Here is a 24,180-nt window from a genome sequence, read left to right as displayed (position 1 = left end):
TTTTTTTTTTTTTTTTTAAATAAGGCTTTAAATTGCAGAGTTTGTCTGTGTTCTGGGAGTCGTTACCTACGGGAAGGCACGTCGTGTTTCTGAATTTGTAACTGGGTGATTCCTTCTGATGTTACTAAATCCACGTGTCCAAAAGCAAAACAAGCGGCTCTGGAAAACAGGTAATCTGCGAAGAAAGCTCTAAAATTGTTTTTACCCCCCTATCATATTTTTTTTTCAGGTCTGATTGCTGAACATTTGAATGACTGCTAAGTATATAAACTAAAACGTTTGTGGAAAATGTGGAGTAACTTTTTTTTCAGAGGAAATCTCTCTTCATGTTTTCTGACTGAGGGGAAGAAGGGCTTTCCCCCTGCAACCTTACATTAGCTTGCCTCTTCCTGGTCTTGCTGGTTTCTCTTTTCCCCATGTGCTCTTCTGTAGTCCTTTGTTGACTCCCATACTTCTTATTTTTCTCTCTCCACATTAACAATCTCTCTCCTCTGTGCTCGGGCTGCTGGTGAGCAGTGTCTGGCTTCTTTTGTATGGCACTGTAGAGTAGGTCCTTGCCCTGAGCTGTCTGCCCATCTTTCTGTTGGAGTTGACCACCCCAGTGACCACTGGAGATGACCACCTTGGTGACCAGGCTGGCAAAGCTTTCCTCCAGACTGTGTCTGTTCCTTCAACTGTGCCTTTCCCACCCTGACCTATCCACTTGCTCAGTGTTTAACTTGACAGCCGGTGTAGGCAACGCTATGAGTTTGCTACTTCGGTTGTGTACAGACAGACGTACCTGTTAGAGGAATGGGACAGCAGTAGGAAAACTGCCTCAGACTGCCTCAGCAAGGCCGGTCAGAGTTTGTCTGGTGCTTTAAGGCTCTCTTCTTTCCAGTTGTGTTTCTCAGTCTCCTGCTCTGTTTTGGCTCACCGTTCCCTCTGTTTCCATCCATTACTCTCCTTTGAGCTCCTTAGAGACTATATATGGGGAGATGCAGGTTGGCCTAACTGCTGTGGAAATAAATAGCTGTTTTGGTTTCTTCTCTGAGGTAATCATGTAATTGCCTCAAACACTGCTCGTTTTTCATGTCTGTGATTTTTCTGTTCGGATTCCTAATCAGAGAGTCAAGAATAAATTTTCACCACAGGAGTAAATGCTTGGAAAGATGCCAAGGGAATGGTGACTCTCCATTGACAGTCTGGCTCCGTTTTTGCCTGAAGTAGTGGGATGTTCTGGGTATGCTGATCATGAGCAAAAAACATGTATAAAATCAAGCTTTTGCAAGAGAAATTCTCCTTCACAAAAACATCCCATAATGTCAGGAGTTGGGTAAAATGGTTTACTACTCTGCCTGTTCTTTTACCATTTACCTGTGTGGACTTTGTGGTAGAAGATGTTTTAAGGTGAAGCACAGATCATATTCTTGCAGCTTGGCCAACAATTTAAATCAGATTTCGAGTCTGTGAACCAACAGTATGAGCTGTTACCACCAAAATTTTAGTACAAATAAATGAAGGCTGTATTCTGCATTCTCGCTTCAATGTGCCTTGGGGTGGGAGTGGATTGAAAGTACTGCTGTTATTGCTGTTTCCTCAAGTTACTTGTTTGAAGCCTGGCGTAGTACAGAGACATGAGAGAATTCAGATGTGTGCTTGTGAGTGGTATACTGCAGTACAGTTTACTCAAAATTTGTATTTGAGCTACTGCAATAAATTGTTTGCCTTTTCGGCAGCACTAGAGGGAAGAATTAGATCTAAAGACAGGAAAACACAGATTAATTACCCTGACAGTTCTGGTTTGGAAAAATCCCAAACTAATTTACCTTTTATTAAACAGCTTCATTTCAGTGGCTATTTGAAATCTCTACTGAGCTGATTAAGGCAAAATTTCTGCATCATATTGTACACTAACTGTAAAAGTTCGGAAAATGTTTAATGATCAAGCTTAGAAGTTTTTGAGAAAAGCTGTATTTTTGACTTTTTTTTGCATGCTGAGGAAGTGTAACGCATAACTGACTTAAAATTGAGAAGTTCAAGCATTACTTAGCATCAGGAGAGACTGGCTTTACAGATCCTGTGTGGATAAGAGCTTAAACTATGGATTTTTCCACCTTGAACACACTCAAACCATGGCTGTGAGATATCCAACCACAAATGGAAATCCGAACAGATCATTTATGTATACATATGCTTTTTTTTTTTAATATATATACCTCTGTTAGCTCATCTTCTACTGGCTTCAGAATAAGTAGGAGCAAAACTGTTTCTGTGGTCAGAATCTCATTGAGAAGTCAAGAGGTGCTACAAGAGATGTGCTATGGCCTGTGTTTCAAACCAGGTGGATGTCATGTGAAGATTAGTCTGGTTTTGTGATGAGAGGGAGAAACACCTACTCAGTTTCAATTCTGCCTTTCAGCCTCAGAGCTTTGGTTTTTTTATTGATGCAAAGCCAAAAAAGAGCTATGAAATGAGGCTTGAACACAGTCATCACTTTTCTTGACTGTGCAACTCGATGAACAGCTGCACTGCCTTTAAACATGGGGAACAGCGAATTGCGGCAGGGTGCGATGCAGATTTGGTAAGGGTGGCTTGTGTGGCACCACCTCTGCTGCGCGACCTAGAGCATGTTCAGGCCCAGGTCACTAACACGAAGGGAGCCCTGGTCCTTTCAGCTATTAATCAGCACTGAGTTTCCAGAAGCAATCACACAAAAGTAGTGGCTTCTTTAAACCTTGGCCTTGTTATAAATGGTCAGTTTAGATGTGGTTATCTGAAATACTCCCTGGGACCTGTGTTCTTGGATTCAGTTGTTCTATTGGCTCCTCTCAGCATTAACTTTTCAGTGTTTCTTTATGATTTGCAGACTAGTTGATTTGAGTAAAGCTGTATTCTGGTAACCTTGTACATGTATTAACAGAAATTCTCTTCACAAAGCGGTTTTTTCCTATTAAATTTATGTAATCTTTTAGTTATAAAACTTGCAATGTTCATTTCATCCCTACTACTAGCTTCTTATGTGGTAACATATATCTAGGGTATTTTAAAATCAACCCTTAGGGGTAGCTCATCTTATGATGGAACCATTCCAGTTCCATCAGTGACCAACCTGAGATGGGTTGGTCAGTAAGAATACGGAGTGGGGTGTTATGGAAAATCAGGCTTGCCGGCCTCCATAACGGGGCCTGACCCTAGATTCCTGCTGAGGCAGAAGTTCAAAGTCAGATGGAAGAGAAATAAAATTTAATGATACACGTGCGGTAATTACAGCTCGAGCTGGGTGCCTCCGAAGAGGGACCCCAAACAAAGAAATCCCTGGGCAATTATACCCTTACAATCTAACTTCCCCACCCCTTAAGCGATAATTTGGACCAATAGTAATAGTTAGGTCTGGGGTCTTCCCCTTCTTCCTTGGGCCCCTTCATTGTCTCTAGGCAGGCTGCTGCTTTTCTTATCTTCAAGGTTGGCTACTCCTGCTGTCCGTGCAACTTCTTTATCTCTCCAGCTTGACCCGGCTCTGGGGCCCCCTTTTACTTATCTAAGTAAAAGTTCACAGCCTGAGGCCTAAGGCTTCAGCAAATTTAGCTACTAATGCTAAGCAAGTTATGCTAAGCAATTAATTCTAGACAGCTTCAGTCCGATATTCTCTAACATGGCGGAAGCTTTTCTTTCTTCCTGTTCAGAATAGGACATTGGATTGATAGACTTCAAGCTTAGCAGGGAATCCGAAACATCTCCATTTCATCGCTGAGCTTTCTGTGGAAATAGATTTGATAAAAGAAACATGAAATAAAAATGAAGGCCACTTTACCAAGCCACTATGCCAATTTTCAGTTTTGAAGATTCAGGGAAATAATGTATCTGCTTTTTGGCTGCACTCTTTCTGCCCTCTCACTTGAGGCTTTTCTGTAATATATCAACCAGAGTCATATTCCTATTTAGCGTGAAAGGCTAAAATGGGGCAGTATTACAAACAACTGAGGGAAAGGCTAGCCTTTCTATTGGAAAGTGTGGAATATGGTAATATAACATGAACTTGAATGAACTGGGGTGATGACGCTGCCACGCATGCACATCTGAGAGGAAGGTGACTTCTAGTGGGAAGGGGAAGATGGGCTCAGCTGTACCCGAAGCAGCCTTTTGACTGCAGCCTTGCTGTGTTTGCCAGCATACAGGCCTCCAGAAGTGGTTTAGCAACAGTAAAATGCTGTGGCGCATCTGGGAAATGATTTTTAAAAGGATAATCTTCTCTCTTTAAAAACTGCTCTGAAATTAGAAGCTGTCGCTCAGATGTAGTTTTATGTATTTGCTTTGTCTGCAGAAAAATAGATTTTTCTGAAAAATAAGTTTAGTCTTGTTTTCTACTATGACTATAACAACTGTCATGCTTGAACAACTTAAGTGTCCAGTGTCTCTGGACAATCTTGTAGAGATATATTTGGGTGGAAGTGTAAATGCTTGCAGTATGTCAGAGTTTGCCATCCTGAAAGTCAAAATGAAATGTTTTCTGAGCTCAGCTGAAACTCAGCTTTATGCAATGGAGTCTGAGGATAAGTTGATTGTGTAATTCTGTCCTAGCTGCAGGAAATAAATGGAATTATTGCTAATATTTCTTAATTATTTGTAGATAAGACAGTATGCCTGGCTGTAATTTTTAAGGTCTTTAGTTCTGGAGTTATACTAAGCTATGTACTTCAATGTGTTCTGGGAGCAAGCCCCAGTACCTTTATGCTAACTGGGAACTGAACTTCCCATGAGGGCTTTCCCTTTATTATCAGTGCAAGATTGAAACTTTTGAGAGCATAAGGAATGCATTGCTCATGTGAAGTCACAGGGAGGTATAAATCAGCATTTTTCTCTGCCAATACCGTGGCTACTCAGATTGTGGCTTTTCAAATCCGTATAGCTGTCCACAGGAAGTGAACTCATAGTACAACATGATTTCATATTAGTTTCTGCATAACCGCTGGATAGCCCCTATGAGCTGAACTGCTAAACAGGTACTAGTGTTTATATATATCATCACTACCCCTTGCTTGGCAAACTAAGCAGTTTTTGACTTTTTATTTGTTGCATTTTACTTTGGAGTCATTGCTTTTAAACTAAGTACAAACAGTAGCTAGATAATTAGCCTGAAAATTGTATGTAATGCTATGTATTACCTCCCTTTACACAGCAGCAAAGCAGCACAAAACAGTAAGTGATGGTACACAGAAAATAAGCCATTTGCATGAGAATTTATACACATGGTGTATGAGCTGTTTGTTGTTGGAGTCTAGTTTAATCAGACAGTTGCAGGGGTAATAAAATATATGCTATGTGATGTATAACACAGTAGTATCAGGCATAGTTGTACGTATCTTTATCATTTCTTGTCTTTAGTTGCTAGAATAAGCAGTGACTAAAACAGCATTTTTCCTTACCATTGTTATAAAGGTCTTCTGTGATGAATCCAACATCATTCTTGCTGTTTTAGTGCAATAGCATATGCAGATGATGCTGTTAGTGAGCTGTTAACGTTGGTACTCTCTTCTCTCTCCAAGAAAAGTCCCAGGTTTTGTGCACTCAAGTTAGCATGCATGACTGATTTTTAGATGTACAGTCAGTTTCCAATTATCTTGCTGTGTTGCGTGATAAATTTCACTTGTTTTGTGTTGCTTGCTTTTTTCTCTTTTATTGCAGGAGAGAAGATTGTGTGTTCCCTTGAAAAGACCAAAAATTTGCTCTCAAATCCAGCACATCTAGGATCTGGAGAATTAGCAAGAAGCAAGGACTACCTAGCTGAGTATTTCCTGCAGATTCCTTTCTCATCAGTGTTTGGGAGTGGCACAGCTTGTTGAAGCCATAGCCATGTGGTAYGATTGTAGATAGATGGGGACGGCATTACCTTTCAGCTCATGAAGTACAAATTGTGCTTGCTTTCCTCCCTGATTTCTTTCCTTCTAACCTCACTTCATAGTCCTTGGGATGGAGTAAAAGGAATGCAGTGGTGGTGGTGGTGGCTGTTTCCCTACCCCACCACCATACAGAATATTGTTGCTGGCATGGGTACTCGGAGGAACAGCCTGATTTGTTAACTTCTTGTTGCCAGCAACTCCTGGGTTGTTTGTACTGCCTGCCCAATGGAGCTGATGCATCAGACTGCACTGCTAAGCTTTCTCATGCCAGAACTTTTTGCTCTTTGAAATATTGATCCTTGATGTTTCTGCCTGGCTTTGGGGGCTTTGTGGTTTGCAAGGGGCCAGCAGTTTGTTTGTTCTGTGAAGTCTGTTAAGTGCTCAGACTCACTGGCAATAAGCAGAATGGGAGTACGTGGAAAACAAATGTACCTTTTCATTTTAAAATTTAACACATTACTTGCGTCTACCATATTGGTAGTTTCTGTTGCTCCAGAAACAAACAATACATTGACCAGTCCACATGGATTTGTTCTTGCATGTGCAGGTCAGGTCCAGAGGTGGTCATCGCTGGTTACGTGCAAGGCTAGTTCCAGATGGACACAAAACAAGATTTGCTATTGTGGTCACAGTGGCAGTGTGAACCATGAAGTTGTGCACCAGCTATGGTGTGTGTCCAATTTTGCTCTTAGAGTGACCCAGTGTCAGTCAGCTTGGAAGGTAAGTGGTAGTGAGCATTTTCCCGACATGCTGATGATATCCAGAGTGGTGCAAGTAGTCCAACTGTAGCAGTGTTTGATGCTCCAGTGCTGCAGGTCAGAGATGTGGCTTTTGTGCAAATATAGCCAGGCAGAGTCAAATTAGCTTGCTCAGATACCACTAGCAGACAAGCTGTGACCTTACAAACTTTCACGCAGGTTATAAACAAGTTATTGATGGACTTTGACATGAACCCTACACTGTCACACAAGGGCTGTTGCCTGTAACTGATAGTAACCAACTAGAGTAGAGGTGGCTTTGCTGTCACTCCAGTAGTTGCAGTCATGTCTCCACTGTGAGTATCTGGGTATCCATCGACATCCTATAGTCTGCAGAGAGACCAAGCCAGTGTTCCAGAAGAAGGCCATGAGCACCTGCCCCTTTTAGTTAACAGGAGGCTAACCTTCCTCAATCCCCTGGTTTGCAGCACTGAGTACAGCCCTGCTTTGGGTTTTCTTGAATGATCAAAGTGAAGCTTTTCATTGCTCACTTACTTGCTCTTGAAAGAAATGAGCCAGAGTGAGGAAGGGCTGTCTGCATCCATACACATCAAAGTCAGCAGAGAGGCTTTCATGTTTGCCTTAAACAAACAATCCCCATCCCCTCCAAAAAACACCCAACAAGGCCAATTAGAGCAGCTCCCTGTTGTGCCTCAGAGCTGTGTGATGAATCACTGCTATCCAGTCACTGCAGAAAGAGCACTTGACTGTGTCCCCTGGGAGAATTCCTGCCCAGCAGCTCTTAGCTGATACTTGGAGTCCCTCCCTGACCTGCTGCAGTCTGGTGGATGCACAGGGACAGGCTGCTGGCCAGCCAGTGTGCCAGCTCACCCTTGCTTTGTTCTTCCTGGAGAGATGCAAGGTCTCTGCATTCACTACTTTCACTCTGCTGCTTGTTCTATTATATTAGGCTGGCTTTTAAAGTAGTATAAAGGCTTGTTGTTTCAGGTTGAGATTTTAGAGTCATTTTGGACAGACAAGGCTTACAAATGAGGTGAGAACTAGGATAGGACCATGCTTATGCTTAGCTCTGCTGGATCATTTAGAGACATATCTTAAATATTGCATAAAGCCTGAGGCACAGGTTAGCCTGGGAGCTGGAGACCCAGGTTTCCTTCAGCACCTCTCCCTCTGATAGTGGCTTATCTACAACTGAATTGAATCTTCTGCAGTCTAGAAATGCTCGGATTCAATGGTGCAGCATTGTTGCTTCTAGTCCTAACCGAAGGGTAAAATAGGACAGATTCTTTGTGTCTTAGAAGTAACTGTTTTGTTCCCCACAGATCATAAATGGATACTAGTGACAAGACTGGGAGAGAATCTGCCTGTGGCCAAATTAATAGCATCTGCTCATGTATGAGGTGGAAGAAGGAACATTTTTATGTTTTTTCATATACATTCTGAATTTTTCCACCTGCAGATTCCTGTTCAACTTTTCTTATAATATTAAAAGGAAGTGACAATGAACACTGGGTGAAGCCCTATAAGAATGTTTAAATAGAAGATTCATCTAGAAGGCTATAAAAGAGAAAAGCAGCCCCTGAAAGAAGAATGTGCTAATTAAGTTTGATAGAAAACAAATTATCAAGACAACATTGAGGAGAAGGGGAAAGAGATGCTGGGAACCCCATACAGTACCATGTGGTCTCTGAGGGCTCAGTCACAAAAATTAAACACATAATTTTGTAAAAGACAAGTGACAGAGCTCCTGAGCTGAGAAAACTAGGACAAGAATCTTTCTTTTCTCTGTGCCATTTGTTTCTCCCAGGAGGCAGCAGTTACCTTGGCAGATTAAAAACAAGAAAAACTCTTAATTAGAAATTCTCTCCCTTATTCCAGGAAAAAAGGAAACAAAAATTTTCTGAATCACTGAAAAAGCCAAGGAGGAACTTTACTGTTAACGCAAGTGCTTAAAATTACTTACCTTTTTCTATCGTTTTCCTTAACAGTTGGAAGTAGAGAATTGGAAACATCCTCAGCCATGAACTGGATTGTCCATTACAGCCCCAAAGCTATCTTATCTTCTCCCCTTTCATGCTTCATGCTAGTTAGTCCAGCTGGGAGCTTTCTGAGCAGCTGAAGGATGAGAGTGGGGGTGATGTGAAGCACCTTATTCTACCTTGCCTTTAGGCTTCTCAAAGACTGAAGCAAAAGGGGGTTGGCTTTTTTTTTTTTTTTTTTTAACTGTTGGCGAGTTGCAGATCCTGACAATTTGCTAGTTTGAGTTATAAAAAGAGACTTGTTTGTAATTTTAAAGGATGTATCACTTTTCAAGTTTTGGTGAGTATGAAGTTTACTTTTTCAGGTGTACTTCAATATGGTAAAATAGTTGCAGAAGGAGCACACAGCTGGTAAGAACTTGTTTATGAATTTGAAAGACTGTTCATACTCCCCAGGTGAATTTGTATTCCTCGCTTTGTGCTTGATTCCTGTTCTTTATGCATTGCCTTCCTAGCACTTGAACAATGTACTGTACTTGCACAGCCTTAATAAATCTAATTATTCTTAGCTAAAACTTCAGTCCTTCCTGAGTGAAATGGCTGTTTAGGGCCCTTCTGTTCAAGAAGCTTTATTTGTCTTTGACTTTGTGTGCTGAGAAGTTTCATTGTCCCCAGAATAACTAATTGCAGTAGTTTTATGAACTGCATGAAGTCTTCAACCTGCTGGGTTTTAGTTGAATGCAAAATTACCCAAAGCTCAATTTACTTTTAGAAAAGCCTTGTGCAGTTTCTTAGGGAATGCTATTTTGTCATGCGTTGCAAGTTAGATGTTCTGATTCCAGCTGCTGCAGCAGATGTTTGTGCAGAGATTCTTTTGTTGTTTGTAGAATTGTCTAATATTCTGAAAATTACTCTGCAAAGTTCAACTCCCTGACACAGTGTTGTGGTAGACAGAAATATCTGTCAAGCTAATTTTAATGATGCTTCATGTTGCATTGCTTTTCTTGTTTTTAATCTGTGGGGAAAATGACTTCTGTTTTATTTTCCTTCTGTAGAAGCATATTGAAACTTCTTATCACAGAATAATTTAGATTGGAAGGGACTTTTGGCAGTCATCTGGTCCAACCTCCTGCTCAAAGCAAGTCCAATTAAATCAGGCTGCTCAGGACCTTGTCCAGTTGACTTTTGAGCATATCCAAGAATGGAGATTTTGTAGCCTATTCTAGTGCTTGACCACTCTTACAGTGGAAAAAAAAAAATCATCATCTCATTGAAATTTCCTGTGTTATAACTTGTTCCTGTTGCTTCTTGTCCTGTTACTGTGTCCCTCTGAGAAGAGTCTGGCTCCATCTTCTCTACACCCGCTGACTGTAGTTGCAGCTGTAGACATAGTAAGGTCTTCCCTGAACCTTCTGTTCTCCAGGGTGAAGAAACTCAGCTCCTTCAGCCTCTCATGTATCCTGTGCTTCAACCCCCTGACCATCTTGGTGGGCCTCCGCTGGACTTGTTCCAACATGTATCTTTCTGGTATTGGGGAGTCCAAAATTGGACACGTACTCCAGATGCAGTCTCACCGGTGCTGAATAGAGGGAAAGAAACACTTCTCTTGACCAGCTGGCTGCACTCTTGCTAACACAGCCTGATATACGATTGGCCTTCTTTGTCACAAGGTCCTTTTCTGCAGAGCTGCCCCCCAGCCCGTTGCCCCCAAGCCTGTACTGCTGCATGCGGTTATTCCCTTCCAGATGCAGGACTTCACGTTTGCCTTGGTGATCCTCATGAGGCTCCCGTGAGCCCATTTCTTCAGCTTGTTCAGGTCCCTCCGAATAGCGGCCTGCCCGGCAGCTTGTTGACTGTTCACCCCATCATCCGTGAACTTGCTGCGAGTGCACTCCATCTCATTGCCCACGTCTTTAAGAAAGATGCTAAACAGTGTTGGCCCCAGTGTCAGTTCCTGAGGGACACCACTAGTTATTAGCTGCTAGCTGGACTTTGTATGACTGATCATGAGCCTTTGTGCCTGTCCAGCCAGTTTTCCACCTTGATTTTCATCCAAATATCCATCCTAAGCTGCTGGATTCTGAGGCTGGTAATCTTTGGTATTTACTGTTTTTGTTTGTTTGTTTGTTTTCCAGCTATAAAAGCTATATTCTGTCTGAGGACCCTGGTTTTGATAGTTCATTCATTGACAGGCATCTCTGTGGAGACGAACATAGATTCTCTCTTTCCATTGAAGAGAAACTTGATGTTGGCTGGTGGTTGACTAGCAAGGACTGATGAAGGAGTGGAAAGAGATGTGATGCCTTATCTGATGGGGCAGTGATACTATTTTTTAAAGGAACAGGTGAGAGAGAGAGCCTCTGTAACAGAGTGAGTGGCTCTTCCTTGGAAAGATGAAGAAGAGTGAATCCCATAAATAGGAAAGGAGTCTGTGCAAAATCAAAAGGTGTGCTTGTATTTGCTATTAATGCATTTTGTATCCGCAGGTATATATTTATTCTGGTTCAAGATGTCTGCCCCAAGGTTGGTTTCTAACAGAACCTCCCAACAGGCCTTGTCTAATGCCGATTACACTTGGGAGTATGAGTACTATGAGTATGGACCAGTGTCGTTTGAAGGACTGAAGGCTCATAAATGTAAGTTCAGTAGAGACATTATTTTAGCTGAGCTTTCCTATTGTAAAGTTTCTGCTCTGTTCATTTGTAACTGTGATTATTCTACAGAAATTTCTCTCCTAATTTATCGAATTCACAACCATTAGAGTTGTTATTCTAACTTTTTTAGAGTATTATAATTGTTTTTTATTCTATGTCTTTTTGTTAACTGCTTTTCTGATGCATAAGAGCACATTGGAGCACCATGGTTGTTTTTGCCCGTGGTAGAGATTTATCCATACTGGAGAATCTCAGACTATTAGGAGCTGTTTATAACAGCAAGTGCAGCCCCTGTGCTTCTGGTGACTACTTGGTATAATCCATGCTGCTCTGTCAAGAAGTTCTCATAAATGCTAAAAGAGCAGTGGTGAGCAGCGTTACTGCTTGTGTTTTAAATCTTTTTAAAGCTTTTAATACATTTTCTATCAAAAAACAAAAGTAGCAATTTCTCTTTCAGGAGAAACTTTTATCATTAGGTCATGTTTCAGAGGAGTGCGCTAAATTCAACATCCTGTTGATACTGGAGCTGTTAAACTACAGTACAAGTAAAAAATGGAGGAGAAGGACCAGAGATGAAAAATATGGTTAGGAATCAAAATGAAATTTAGCTAGAACAAATTAGTACAACTGTAGTGATATTAATTTAAAAATGTAGACAATGGCTTTGATTTTTAGGAAATTTCTTTCCTAAATTTCTTCTTTTGGGGGTGAAAAAACAGTAATAGAGATTAACTCAAAAATACTGGCTGTTATTTGCAAGCACTTTTTGGCAAAGAGATATTGGCAAAAAAGCTTGCTTCTCTGTTTCTGGGCTCAATACACTGTGTGAGAGGGTGTGAGCACCGTGCTTTGAAGGAGTGGGGAGGGGCCCCATCCAGCATCCAGTGCTGGAGCACTGGTGTAGGGAGGGATAGGTACTTTCTGCCGCATTTGTGGCAAGGATTCAGACTGGGGAAGAGGGGCACTCCCAGAGGCAATCAGTAGCCCAGAAAGGCTGATCTCCCTTGGCCCTGTTCGGGGGCCAGGAGGTTTTGGGGAGGCTCTGGAGAGGGTTGGAAGAAACTTGTAGTTCTTGACATGTTTAAAAGGCAAGAACTACAGCAGGAGTTACTGTTTTGCCCTGAATTATACCTTACCACTTCAAATTTTACAGAAGTCTGCTGATTACTCTCTGTATTTTTACAAGTGTTAGGTACTTGAAAAAAGTAGATTAGCTGTTATTATGTTCCTAATTTATATTCCATTCTTCCACTTAATCAGAGACCAAACCTGATTACAAAGGTTACTGATTACAAAGATTAGCGGCACTGTTATGTACACTACTTTTTAGCTCAGTGTGTCAAAGTGTGATGGGAGGAAAAAAATATAAATCACAGTTACCTCTGGATTGCAGAAAGTCTAACGGCAAAGCAAATCTTGGATTGCCCTCAAAGTGCCCGTCATGCTGAGCACGGCAGCTCCGTTTTGCCACCTGGCTGTGTTGTTCCTAGAGCAGGAAGGGTCTGGACAGCCTTTATCAGAGAATGAGACGGAAGAAAATAACTGCTTTTCAGGTGGAACTTGATGTAGGAAAGAGAGAGGTAAACAGCGGTATTGAATCAGTGACCTAGGAAATCCCTTCTAGCTGTTTTTTTCTCAGTTCAGTTTATTTTTGCAAAATTTTTCAATCGCCAAACCTACAAAATTACTTCAGCATGATTAGAGGTACTTTAGGATTCTGGGCTAATTAAAGACACATGGCAGCATCAGGAATGTGCTGGTCTTGGTTCAAATGTTGTGAGTAGGGTTTCCTTTGCTTGTTTGCTTTGTTTTTAACCTACAGATGGAGTTGGCTCTGTTCGCTTTGGTGTTGCTGTGTCTGTGCTCCCAGGGTAGAGATTAATCTAGTACAGGTACAGTCTAGCTTTGTACTGGGTATGTGGTGATATATCCATGTTTCTTGCTTCAGGTATTTCAGCTGAGTTGGGAGTGTCAAGGATTGTGGAAGGAATATGGTCGGACAGTTAACTTCACTGAAGTGCTGCCCTGTGGGAAGGAAGGAGGAGAGGAGATTACATTGGGATTGCTTTGTAATGGAGACTTTCTGAATATTGACAGGTCTCCATTTTTTTTGATTTGTTGGTATTTTATTTTATTTTTTTTAATCCACGTAGGAAATCTTTAATCTCATAGTCTTTGGCACAGCTGTAGGTAGACTGATTTTCAGCTTTTGTTAGCAAAAAGAATTTAAAATTTTGTAGAGACAAACATCACAAATTGTGAGGTTGGGGCTTTGTAGACTTATTCCCACTTAGAAATACTTTGTCCTCCTCAGCTGTGCTATTGTAATTGTTTTATAGTAATGGCATAATTCAAATTAGTTATATGAACTGAGGTAAAAACAATGAGAAGGGGTCTGTTTTAGTGATCTGGTTTATAGCGTAAGGTGCTATTGGCTTGACTGTGCATTGTACAGTGAACTGCAATGACACAACATGAGGGAGCACTGTTTTGAACCATGAGGTAAGGTGAATTCTGCAAGAGAAGGTCAGAGGCCACTTTGGGATGAATGCTGATTTAATTAACTGTAGACAAATGGAGATTTGTAGTAGTTTAACATACATACAAAGGAATTCAGAAGCCTGTGTCTTAGAAGCTGAAAAAATTTTATGCAAATTGATCTCTGAAGAAAAATTTTGACAAAACAATCCAATACACAAAAATATACATTAAAAAAAAAAAGTAGGAGGAGGGGAGGGCAAGGTATTTGAGTGCCACAGTGTCTCCTCTAAAACATGACTTAAAAGGGGGGAAAGCTGTCTTTAAAGTTAAAGCCTGTTCTGCCTGAGGAGAAGTGGTGACAGGAACTAGAAATTGGAAAATCCGGAAAGGCAGACATTGTCTAGTTTGTAAATTTAAACTTTAGAAAGTAAATAGACAAAGACAGTCAGCAAATATCTGTGACTGGCAGAGATACGAACCAATTTTTTTGTGGATTAGGAACAGAAGAAACCCTGGTAACACTGAAGAAAGGTAAAATAGGTAGGAACGATCGGGGACTCAGAAGTGTTGATAGGATGTTACGGGTCTGTGTTAGGAAGGAAAGGGTGGCTGATGTTCTTGCAACTTGGGAAGGTGAAGAAATACTTTCCCAGTCCATTTGTAACTTGGGACAGTATTGTAAATGTCTTAAATATTGTTTAGTTTGAATAAATGTAGTCTTACATATCATTTATTTTGAATACATGTTTAGGAATTGGTAGGTTTGGATAATTTGCACCTAAATGGATGAGACCTAAATGAAATACTGAAGAGATCTCTGGCCTGCTGCTTTAGGTTTAAAGAAATCCTAAGAATGTCACTGATGTAGCAGACAGTTGGAAGTGCGTCAGCAGCCACAATAAGGCAAAGAAGGTGTAGGTTTAGGCCAAGTGAACGTAAGAGTCCTCAGTTGGGTGGTGGGGGGGGTGGACCCAAAGCCCAACTCTGTGGCAGGCTTGTTATCCATGAGTTATGGAAGCATACTTAATGCAGCAGATGTGATTTTATGGGAAGCAGTGGTTTATCAGACAGTCTTTATTTCTCTTAATTGGTGAGTTAACAGGTTTTGCTGAAAGATGTAACCTGTTCAATATAATCTCTGCATATTTTGTATGTTTTAAAACATCTTATTTGATCAGACTTTACATTCTGATCAGTGCAGTTGCCTATCATTGAAGCATGTCAGGCTAATTGACAGGTAATAGTAACTTAAGGGGTATATTTCTTCCTAGATAAAATTTGCAGGTAATGCAAAGTGATAGGATGGTAAAAATGATGATCTGTTGTGTACTAATAAAGCTAAATGCAAGACGCATCTTGAAACACTGAGTACAGGCTATTCTTACAGAACAAAGAATTGTGTTTTTGGAAGACAGTGATTCTGAAAAGAATGTAGGGCTCATAAGGCACAGAATTATAGGCATACACTCTTACCACTGTGCCTTAAGGAAAAAGAAGTGTTATGAACTTTGGCCATATCCAAGGGAGAGTAATTAGTGTCAACATTGTGTGTGGGTTTTTTTTTTTTCTCTATTCATCCTGGAGACCTATACTTGAACCCCCTCTTTTTTTATAAAGGATGTTGAGAGGTGGAAATGTGGTGAAAGAGAGAGAGAAAAAACCTTGCAGTGAGAGACCTGAAACTTAACCTCCTTAGCTCACCAGAAAAGGGATTAAGGAGTGACTTGATTGTGATAAAGTATTTTCACAGGGAGAAAATGTCAAGTTGCAGCAGGCACTTTGACTTCACAGAGAAAGGGCAAATGATTTGAATTGATTTCCGGTTTCCAGATCTGCCTTTAACGTGGAAGATGTTTCACAGTGGGAGTGTGATTAACCATTGGTGCCAAATCCCAGGCAGGATAGTTGATTCCTTGTTTTCTRGTGTCTTTAGTCCTGTACAAGACTGAGTATTCAACATACTGGCTAAAGTCTTGCTCTCTGTCTGCCACAGAAGTTAGAGGGTCAGACAGGTCGTCAAGTAGCTTTAAAGCCAGTGGGGGTCTCTGAGGTTCAGGGATGCCTGTGTAATGAGAGATTGAGAGTGTGAGGGTAGCTTAGATACCTGTCCTGACCAAGACTTCCCTCTTGCACGTCAATATATAAACTATTTGAAATTCTACAGTGCAATTTTTGAGTATTTGCTTAGTCAAAAAATAACTAAGAGGGCTGGTGAAAAAGCAGCTGTAAACTCTGGATCCTGGACCAGACTGTGTGTTGGGCTGGTGTTCTGAAACTTTGGGGCATTCTTGTCGATTGATCATTGTCTGGAAATATATTTGTATGTCCTTGTATGTCCTGCTTTTGTATTCTTACACCATCTCTTGTATTCTTATTCCATCTTTGGCCATTGCATTTGTTGTGTTTTTATTTTAATAAGCTGTTTTGTTTTGTTTTGTTTTTTTTGGTGAGAAACCATTTGGCTCCTGATACTATTGTGTTGTGGTTTTCTGTATGCAAGTTGTAAACCCCAATTAAAAATGAATTGAAAACATCTTACAGATGTTGGTTATTGATATTTGTTGCAACAGCAAATGTTTTTTTTCCTCTGGTTCCATTTATTTCAGAACCCTCTGTCTTGCAATTGAAAACAAGCTAAATCTTTCCAAACCTGCAGTGTCAAAGAAATCCATCAAAAAACAGAAACCTAATGGGCTCAGATGGAAATTATTCACAATAGTAGTTCAGTTCTATAGCGACAGGGGTTTCTGCTAAACCAAATAACCCTCTCTTCTGAGTTCTACCATTTCAGTTGTTTCCAAAGCAATATTTGGACATAAGTCAGTCATCACAAAGAGAGCTGCTCTCATTTTACTAATCAAGGGAATTTTGTCAATTCCCTCCTTCAGCTAGTTTGTTGTTTGTCTGTGTGTCAGTAAAATTAGGATTCAAACTAAGAACTCCTTCAGTGGCAGCTGTTTTAAAAACAGATGAGGATAAATCTGATCATCCTTACTCTTTGCCATCTGTATTTTTGYCATGAATAAGAAGCAGAGTATTTAGGAGTTTGTAGTCATGCTGCATGTGGAAGGGAACTTCCTGCAGGTGCATGTGAAATACTGATCAGTTTGTTTCCTCTTTTTCACCAGATTCCATTGTGATTGGATTTTGGGTTGGTCTTGCAGTTTTTGTCATCTTCATGTTTTTCGTCCTGACCCTGCTGACAAAGACAGGAGCATCACATCAAGAGTGAGTCTGAAAACTATGCCATAACAAATCCAGCTTGCGAAGTGGAGTGTGCGTTCTTCTGCAGCCCCCGAACAGGCAGTGACAGTGCTGACGCTGTACAGGCTCAATGCTATCTTCTACACTGCTCTTATGAAAGGCTTCTGTGTGTCTTTATTTCAAATAATCTTTGTTCCAAGCATTTCTAGGAGAGCAATTTTGTCAAGTGTATATTACTGTGTTCCCCATTCAGCAAATTGTCATCAGGCATGCAGAAAGAGAAAGGACTAGCCAGTATGTACATGCTTTCATGCTAGAGGAAGTTGGCAGGTAGATCGCCAAACACAAATGGCTTTAGATTACTGTTTCTTCAAATAAATGGGGTCATTCTTGGCTCAGCTTATGATGGAATAGAACAGAGAAACATGGACGTTGACAAAGTAGATAAAAACACAAATAAAATTAAATGCAGAAATTAAGGTAAGGAAGTTGCAGTCTTGAGGGTTTGGGCAGTTTTTGCGTGTTTATGTGTTCAAGTCCAAAATGTAGGTATCCATAGTATTTAGAAAGTCCTCCCTTAATCCTGCAGTTTCCCTAGTTTCTGCTGAGAAATGCCTGTTGGTGCAAAAGTCCATATCAGCACCAAACTTGATTAATACCAGAGTCCCCTGAGGGTCACAAAATAAGCCTTTCTTAGCTTCTGTCTGGCTGATAAGTATGTGCAGGCCATGCTTTGCCTCACCCTTTTATCTGCAAGTCTGGGAGTTAAACCATTGGTGGAGCATGCAGGCTGTCAGGGTCTCTCCTCAGAGTTTGAACCCACTTCTCCTTTCAGGCTTGCTTCTCACAAACCGGAAACATAAAGATCCTCTCTGGAAGATAAGATTGCTCGCAGGCAGACAGCAATGATGAGAAGCTAATGGCAAAAGGCAATTGTTCATGCTTATCACTTCCTAAAGCAGCTTGCCTGTCTCTGCCTACTGCCTGCCCTTTACTAGTTAGTCATGTGTAAACTGTGTCTGAAATTTCATGTAATAGCACATCTCCAGAGGCAGGGCCATATTAAGGCAAGACCTACTTATGTCATGAGCCCCTTTTGCTCCTAAATTTTTGCTTCTGTGGAAGCTTGTAAAGCTTCCATTCTGTGGCATGCTTGTAAAGGTGCACTTTTGGGGAGTGGAGGGCTGCCGGATACTTCCCACTGTGTTCCTGTGTTCTTCATTAATATTCTTGGAACAGGTTGCTTAGAGGGTTTGTGAAACCTTCATCTTTAGACATGCAAGTCAACCAGACAAGGCTTGTCTGACCTCATATGTCTTTGAAGTTGATCTTGCTTTGAGCAGGGCATTGGACTAGAGACCTTGAGAGATCCCTTCCAACCTAAATCTTAATATGATTTTTCTTCAGGTGCTGAACAGACCCCGGTCATCTCCTTTTTCTGTATTTATTTTAAACGTCCTTTGCAGCTTTGGGAACTGTGTGCTTGAATACCTGTTGTGTATGCAGAGTTGGCACATTTAACACATTTGAGTACTATTTTTTTTATGTTTGATAACCCACTGGTTACAGTACTGGAAATAGTGTATTCCTGGATGTTCTCCAAGGGCAATGAAAACTGTTGTTTCCTCTTATTTTTGATACATGTTTAAGAAACTGGAGAAGATTGATACCTGTAAGAACAAGGTAAGTTGTGGATTTAGTTTGCCTGTGTCTTTTCTCTCTCTGTCCCTGACTGGATTCTTCATGACTCATGGTTTCATTAGTGCTGCAGCCCTCCTTTAGAAATAGATGTTAATGTCCCCTAAGTCTTGGGAGAAAGCCGGCCTAATTGATAGACACATTTTTTACTTCAGTGAGCCAGTTAGGCTGTTCTTCAAGGTACCATTAATGTGAGGGGTAAATGTAACTGGGTTCAGTTGAATGGATCCAAAATAGAGTACTCTGATTTTTCTGATAATATGTTCTTCTTTGCTCAATATAAAGGGGTATGATGGCATGTTTTTTTTCTAAAATTGTACAAGATGTTCAGATCTCTGTACATCCTCACCGTGGAAGAAAAGGGTCAGGATGTGGATGGGGAGAGGCAGAATTTTCATCAGTTATGGAAATGATGCCTGTTGCACTTTCTCTTTTGTTTGCTTGCATATTAGTGTGTGTAGAACGTTAGCTTATGAATCAAAAAATATTGTTTACTTTTTTTCTGTATTTATCCTTGAAAATTATTTTGGTTCATCATTCAGGAGAAGACAGTATGCTGGTTTTGCTTGTGCCTTTACAAAAGGCCTTAAGAAAACTGCATGTGCAACCCATGAGTCTATTCATGTCACCTGTCTGTACAAAATGTTGGCTGATGTAATTACAAAGCTTCACAAAGCTATTGAGGCAGATTAAATGAGTAGGTGCAGTAAAAGTGAAATGACTTTATCTTTTTCTTTTTTTTTTTTAATTAAATCATTGATTAAGGATTCTGGGGTCAAATCCACTTAGAAAAATGATGATTCACTGAAACAAAAACTTCTACTACAGAGATATGTTTGTGTTTACTGAAAGCTTACTCAGGAAGGTTTCTCAGCTTCCGGGTAGAGTTTCTGAATTAATACTAAGGATTCGTCTAGATCCCAAGGTTCCCTTTGGGATGCCAAACCCTGCTGATCCTGGAGGGTTGTCTGCTTATTCCCTTTCATGGTTTGCCTCGGCACTCAAGGTCACCCAAGGGAGTGCTGAGAGGAGGAGTGTTTAAGCTCTAGAGGAAACTGAAGTATCAGCCCCAAACCTGTATGCTCCTCTTAGAAGGTATACTGGGCAAAATGGTCTGTACCCCCACAGTGCACCCAAGTCCAGTGGGCAGAGTCCAGAGCTTAATATGGAGTCTAGCAGACTGGAACCCAACATTGTAGACTGGAAAACTCCGGTAAAAGGAAGCTTGGGTTAGTTCATTGGCAACTGTTTGCTTTGAGTAGTTTTCAGTATGTATGATGCTTTACGAGTAGGATTCAGCTTCCTGCTTTTGTTGGTGGCTTCTAGGACTCAGAGTCCTGTTTGCCCAAGTATTGCAAAAGGGGTTTGGTTGTCCAGGTAGCTGTGCTCCCTAGAGCAGTTCTCCAAATGTAAAACTGGGGTTTGTGAGGCTGCTTTTCTTGTTTTCTGGGTGTTGTGAAAAGAGATAAACTGAGGTGTACCTGGATACTGTAATGGGCAAGACTATGCATGTTTATAGTCTAGTTTAAAAACGAAAAGAGTCTCCCCGAAACTCAGAAAGATAGTGTTTGCGAGTTTCAGAGTCTGAAAATATGACTGTGAGCTAGATYGTGTTTTCCATGCTCCTAAACACAGGAATATGCTCTATAATACATCCTCAAAAGCTCGGTCATCATATAATTTCTTTGAATCTTCTATTCCATTTAAATTAAGTTGCCGTTGTCAGTGTTCTGTGCCAATCTGCAAGATTTCTCATACAGCAAGCCTTTACTCCTTCATAGCTCCAGTTAGCGTACAGCGGTTTATAAAGCACTTTACATACCCCTGAACTAGTTTTATTTCTCTAATGGATGCATTTTAAACTTTTTTCTTAAGTCATTCTTCCTAGACTTTTAATTTTTGTTTTTTCTTTCAGTGTTCATTCATCAGCTCCACTGTCTGTGCCACAATACTATATAGAAACTCCTCACGACAGATTTGCGAAACCATATATGCAACTTGCACTGAGTAGTGCTTTCTGTTGCATTATAAATACGTAAATATGTCAGTCATCTGTTCTGAAGATTACAGCAGTATTAGTCCATTTTGTTTGCCCTTTGGTGTATATACAGTAGATTATTACTTAGGTACTGGTCTGTCTTGCACCAGTTTAAATGTTGTGCTTCTACATGCTTCAATTCGAAATGCAGAACAAGCTGAATGTTGGCTACATTCCTCCTTTTTTTTAGCTGCAGGGCTCTATGTAACAGGCATTAGCATTTGACGAGCTAGAGGACTGTTGTGATTTGAAGGCTATATGTCAGTAGCATAACTGATTTTGTTAGGATATAATCCTCATATAATGTAATGAAAGTCAATTAGCATTTGAAAAGCAGAGATCATTATGATTAAAGATGCACTGAATGACTGTAATGGTGAGTATCCTCTGAACTCAATGCTTTTAGGGATTGATTTCTTTCAAAAGGCTTGTAGGCCCAAGAGTCATTGCCATTTCAGATGCATCTGAAAGGCAGTAGAGGCGTTCTGAGATAAGTAGTGAAAAATCTGAACGTAATTTCAGAATATAATAGTTTTGTTAGAGTAAGTAACTCGTACAATTTAAATGTGAATGTGTAGCAAATGACTCTTGGGCCAGATATTGGACCCCTAAAGACTCATACACCTGCAGAGATTTCAGAGATACATTATAACTTAACTCCTATTGCAGGCTGTAGGGAATGAAGTGCATATAAGTCTTTATACGCTACCATCACAAAGCCAGCCTGACAAAGAATGCATTAGTACCCATAAAACTTTTGTTGAGCTGGTTCTTGTCTCACCCCTAGTTGTTCATGATTCATGCACAAGTCTGGATAGACTGGAGCTATTTTGATCTAAGAGCTCTAGAAACCTCCAAAAATATGTGTCAAGATGTCGTTCCTGGGCTATGTTCCTGAATTTTTAATCCTCTCAGTCTTTACAGCAGTTCTTTGTTCCAGCTCTCCTAACTTGGAAAAAGGTATGTCATTGAGGTCAGTGGAAAGGATGGCTTGATGCCTGGACAACAAACCACTCAAACTATGCTTTTAGTGACAGCAGTGCTGCCCTGTGCCTCTAAAAAGTTTTCTTCTATGAAAGATTTCTTTCAGTGTTCTACAAGCCATTTTTTTTTTTTTTTAAACATGTTACTACTCCCTAGGAGGAAATGCTGAAGAGTATTTCTGAGCTCATTCAGTGAGCTAAGGTGATATTATTTTAAGGATACTGATTACTAGAGGTCCCATTTAAGAGCGCTGGCATTGGTAACTTATTCCCATGGCAAATTATCACTACAAATCCAGACTTACAATAGCTCCAGCAGAAAATCTAAAATAGTATAGGCTTTTTAAGCCTATTGTAGATAAACTGTTGGGTTTTGTTTCTTCCTGATTATAATGGTTGCTAAAACTCCATTTGCTGTTAAGAACGCCAATAATTCTACTTTCATGCTTACTGTACTTTTTTTTTCTTTCTTTCCTCCTTAGCAATACAGAACCTTCTGAAAAAAGATTTCGCATGAATAGCTTTGTGAGAGATTTTGGAAGACCTCTAGAGTCAGAGAGGGTCTTTTCTCATCAAATAGCCGAAGAATCTCGGTCGCTTTTCCATTTCTGCATTAATGAAGTGGAACATTTGGACAAAGGAAAACAAAGTCACAGAGTTATGGACCTGGAGAGTAATATTCACTTCCAAGAAGTTCCCAGGAGCAGTGGAAGATTTGAGGAGGACCTGAATTGTCTTACAAAATTTAACATTCCTAATTTTGTGAATACTGAGCAGAACTCTTCACTAGGTGAGGATGATCTTCTCATCTCGGGGCCACCTATCATTTTAGAAAGCAAATCTGTCATGCAATCTTCCCATCAGATCCTTGACTGAAAAGTCTTTGAGGTAAAAATTCCCATTATCGTCCAGTTGAAAGCCCTTCTCAGCCTTTTGGCTGTTTTGACAAAAGGTATTTCAGACCTGTGCCCATGCATTGTGCTTTTTATTGTGAATACTGGCTGCGCTGACAGAACTCAGTTTAGACCAGAAGTAAAATACTGAATGCTTTATTCTGATGTCTTCTGTGGTCTGAGCCCCTTTCTCAGCATTGTTTTTGCTTCTTGTTTTTTGTTTTTAAATGACTGCTTATATCCAGCTTTCTTATACCATAATGATTTGTGGTGACTGTAAAAGCTGGAGCCTGGCTTTGGGAGGGATGTGAAAACTCTCCTTGGCCAAGAAAAGTGTAAACTCAAATCAGGACGGAAGCAAGGAATAAACAGGCAGCCCTTGGGGGCATTCTGCACCTTCTGCCACCCCCAAAAAGGATGACCGAGACGATGAGCAGCGCAATGGTATCTGCGTGGCGTTGATCTCTACTTCGGATTCCTAACTGTTTTTAGATGCAGCTGAAACTCAGTTTACAAAGCATCCAAAGAGACTACCTTTAATACTAAATTGTTGAGTTACAGTGTTTACAAAATGCTACCACCATCTGCTGCTGAATAAAAGCAAATTGGTGCCTGTAATTATGGTACTTCAGATTGACATTCTGACAGTTGCACAATGATGACCTGGAATTAGTGTTTGACACAAACATTAATTTGATTTTATTGCCTGTGTGAATGTCTGATTTGTTAAGTGCAGGATTCAGTAGCAAAGTCATAGGAAATCAGATGAAAACTATTCTTTTTTTTTGCTTATAGGCTGGGCTTTCATATGCTTTTTGGCTCTAGAAACTACCCTCTTTTGACCAGTGGTCCAGGGAAGGGCTGGCAGGCCTTTGAGTTGTTTTGAGAGAGCCAGCTCCAAAAATGTAGTTGAGCTGCACTTGCTCCATCATTTTGTACTCAGTCAGGATGCTATTGCAAACACAGCTGTTCTCCTAGGGAGAAGATTGTTAAGGAAATGAATAAGTGAGTGTTGTTGTTGTTGTTTGTTTGTTTTGTTTTGTGTGTGTTTTTGGGACTAAAATTCTGAACCCTCACCAGTGCTTAAAAGTACTTTTCAGCTTTTTGCTGAGCTGCGTAGCTGATGCCCAAATGGTTTTACAGCAAGCACACGGGATGCAGCAAAAACAGGTTCAAAGCCTTTGCTGGGTTTGGAGTAAGTGTGCTGCAGGAAGCTCCTAATTCAAATCAAACTAGTGGATTCAAGATACTGTGGCCTAATCTGGTAACATGTTTTGTGTTAGAGTGAAAATGTAGCAGTGGCCTGCTGGTATGTGCTTTAGACACTTGATGAAATCTTCCTTCTCCTTCACCTGACAAATAGAAGAAATAGCAAATGAGTTGTGTGCTTAAGGAATACAGGGGTAAAGAAAGAGCAACTCCTCACTTGTTTTAATGTCCTGTGCCTTTATTATAATCACCTTGTGATAGGTAATAATTTGTTACATCAACTCGTGAAGTGATTTTATCATGAAACTAGGCGCTAAGTACCGGCTATCACCACAATGATTGTACTGAGYCAGCAGARCGATATYGTATTGTGAAATGTATGCGCGTGACCTGAAAGGCACCACGTACAACGCAGAGGAAGACGCCAGCTTTCATCCCGACCC

The 24,180-nt window shown here is 40.6% G+C and overlaps 1 protein-coding gene across 1 annotated transcript; it reads left to right on the top strand.

Moving 5' to 3' along the window:
- The first annotated feature begins 75 nt into the window (after window positions 1–75).
- Window positions 76–24,119, top strand: MRAP2 (melanocortin 2 receptor accessory protein 2). Its single transcript, XM_026057438.1, has 9 exons — window positions 76–170; window positions 5,665–5,837; window positions 6,427–6,599; window positions 8,943–8,988; window positions 10,001–10,247; window positions 10,713–10,921; window positions 11,064–11,213; window positions 16,841–16,940; window positions 22,118–24,119. The coding sequence occupies exons 7-9, from the start codon at window positions 11,087–11,089 to the stop codon at window positions 22,509–22,511; spliced, it is 621 nt and encodes a 206-aa protein (XP_025913223.1). The 5' UTR covers window positions 76–170; window positions 5,665–5,837; window positions 6,427–6,599; window positions 8,943–8,988; window positions 10,001–10,247; window positions 10,713–10,921; window positions 11,064–11,086; the 3' UTR covers window positions 22,512–24,119.
- The last annotated feature ends 61 nt before the right edge of the window (window positions 24,120–24,180 follow it).

This window comes from Apteryx rowi, unplaced genomic scaffold, assembly GCF_003343035.1.
Source record: "Apteryx rowi isolate R43461 unplaced genomic scaffold, aptRow1 scaffold_1398, whole genome shotgun sequence".
Classification (NCBI taxonomy): Eukaryota; Metazoa; Chordata; class Aves; order Apterygiformes; family Apterygidae; genus Apteryx; species Apteryx rowi.
This window is presented reverse-complemented; position numbering and strand designations above follow the sequence as displayed.

Bases quoted from the DNA above. Each gene is read 5' to 3' on its own strand.
- MRAP2 (XM_026057438.1), top strand. From the start codon at position 11,087: ATGTCTGCCCCAAGGTTGGTTTCTAACAGAACCTCCCAACAGGCCTTG. The intron at 11,214-16,840 runs GTAAGTTCAGTA...CTTTTTCACCAG, and splicing joins AGGACTGAAGGCTCATAAAT to ATTCCATTGTGATTGGATTT. The intron at 16,941-22,117 runs GTGAGTCTGAAA...TTTCCTCCTTAG, and splicing joins ACAGGAGCATCACATCAAGA to CAATACAGAACCTTCTGAAA.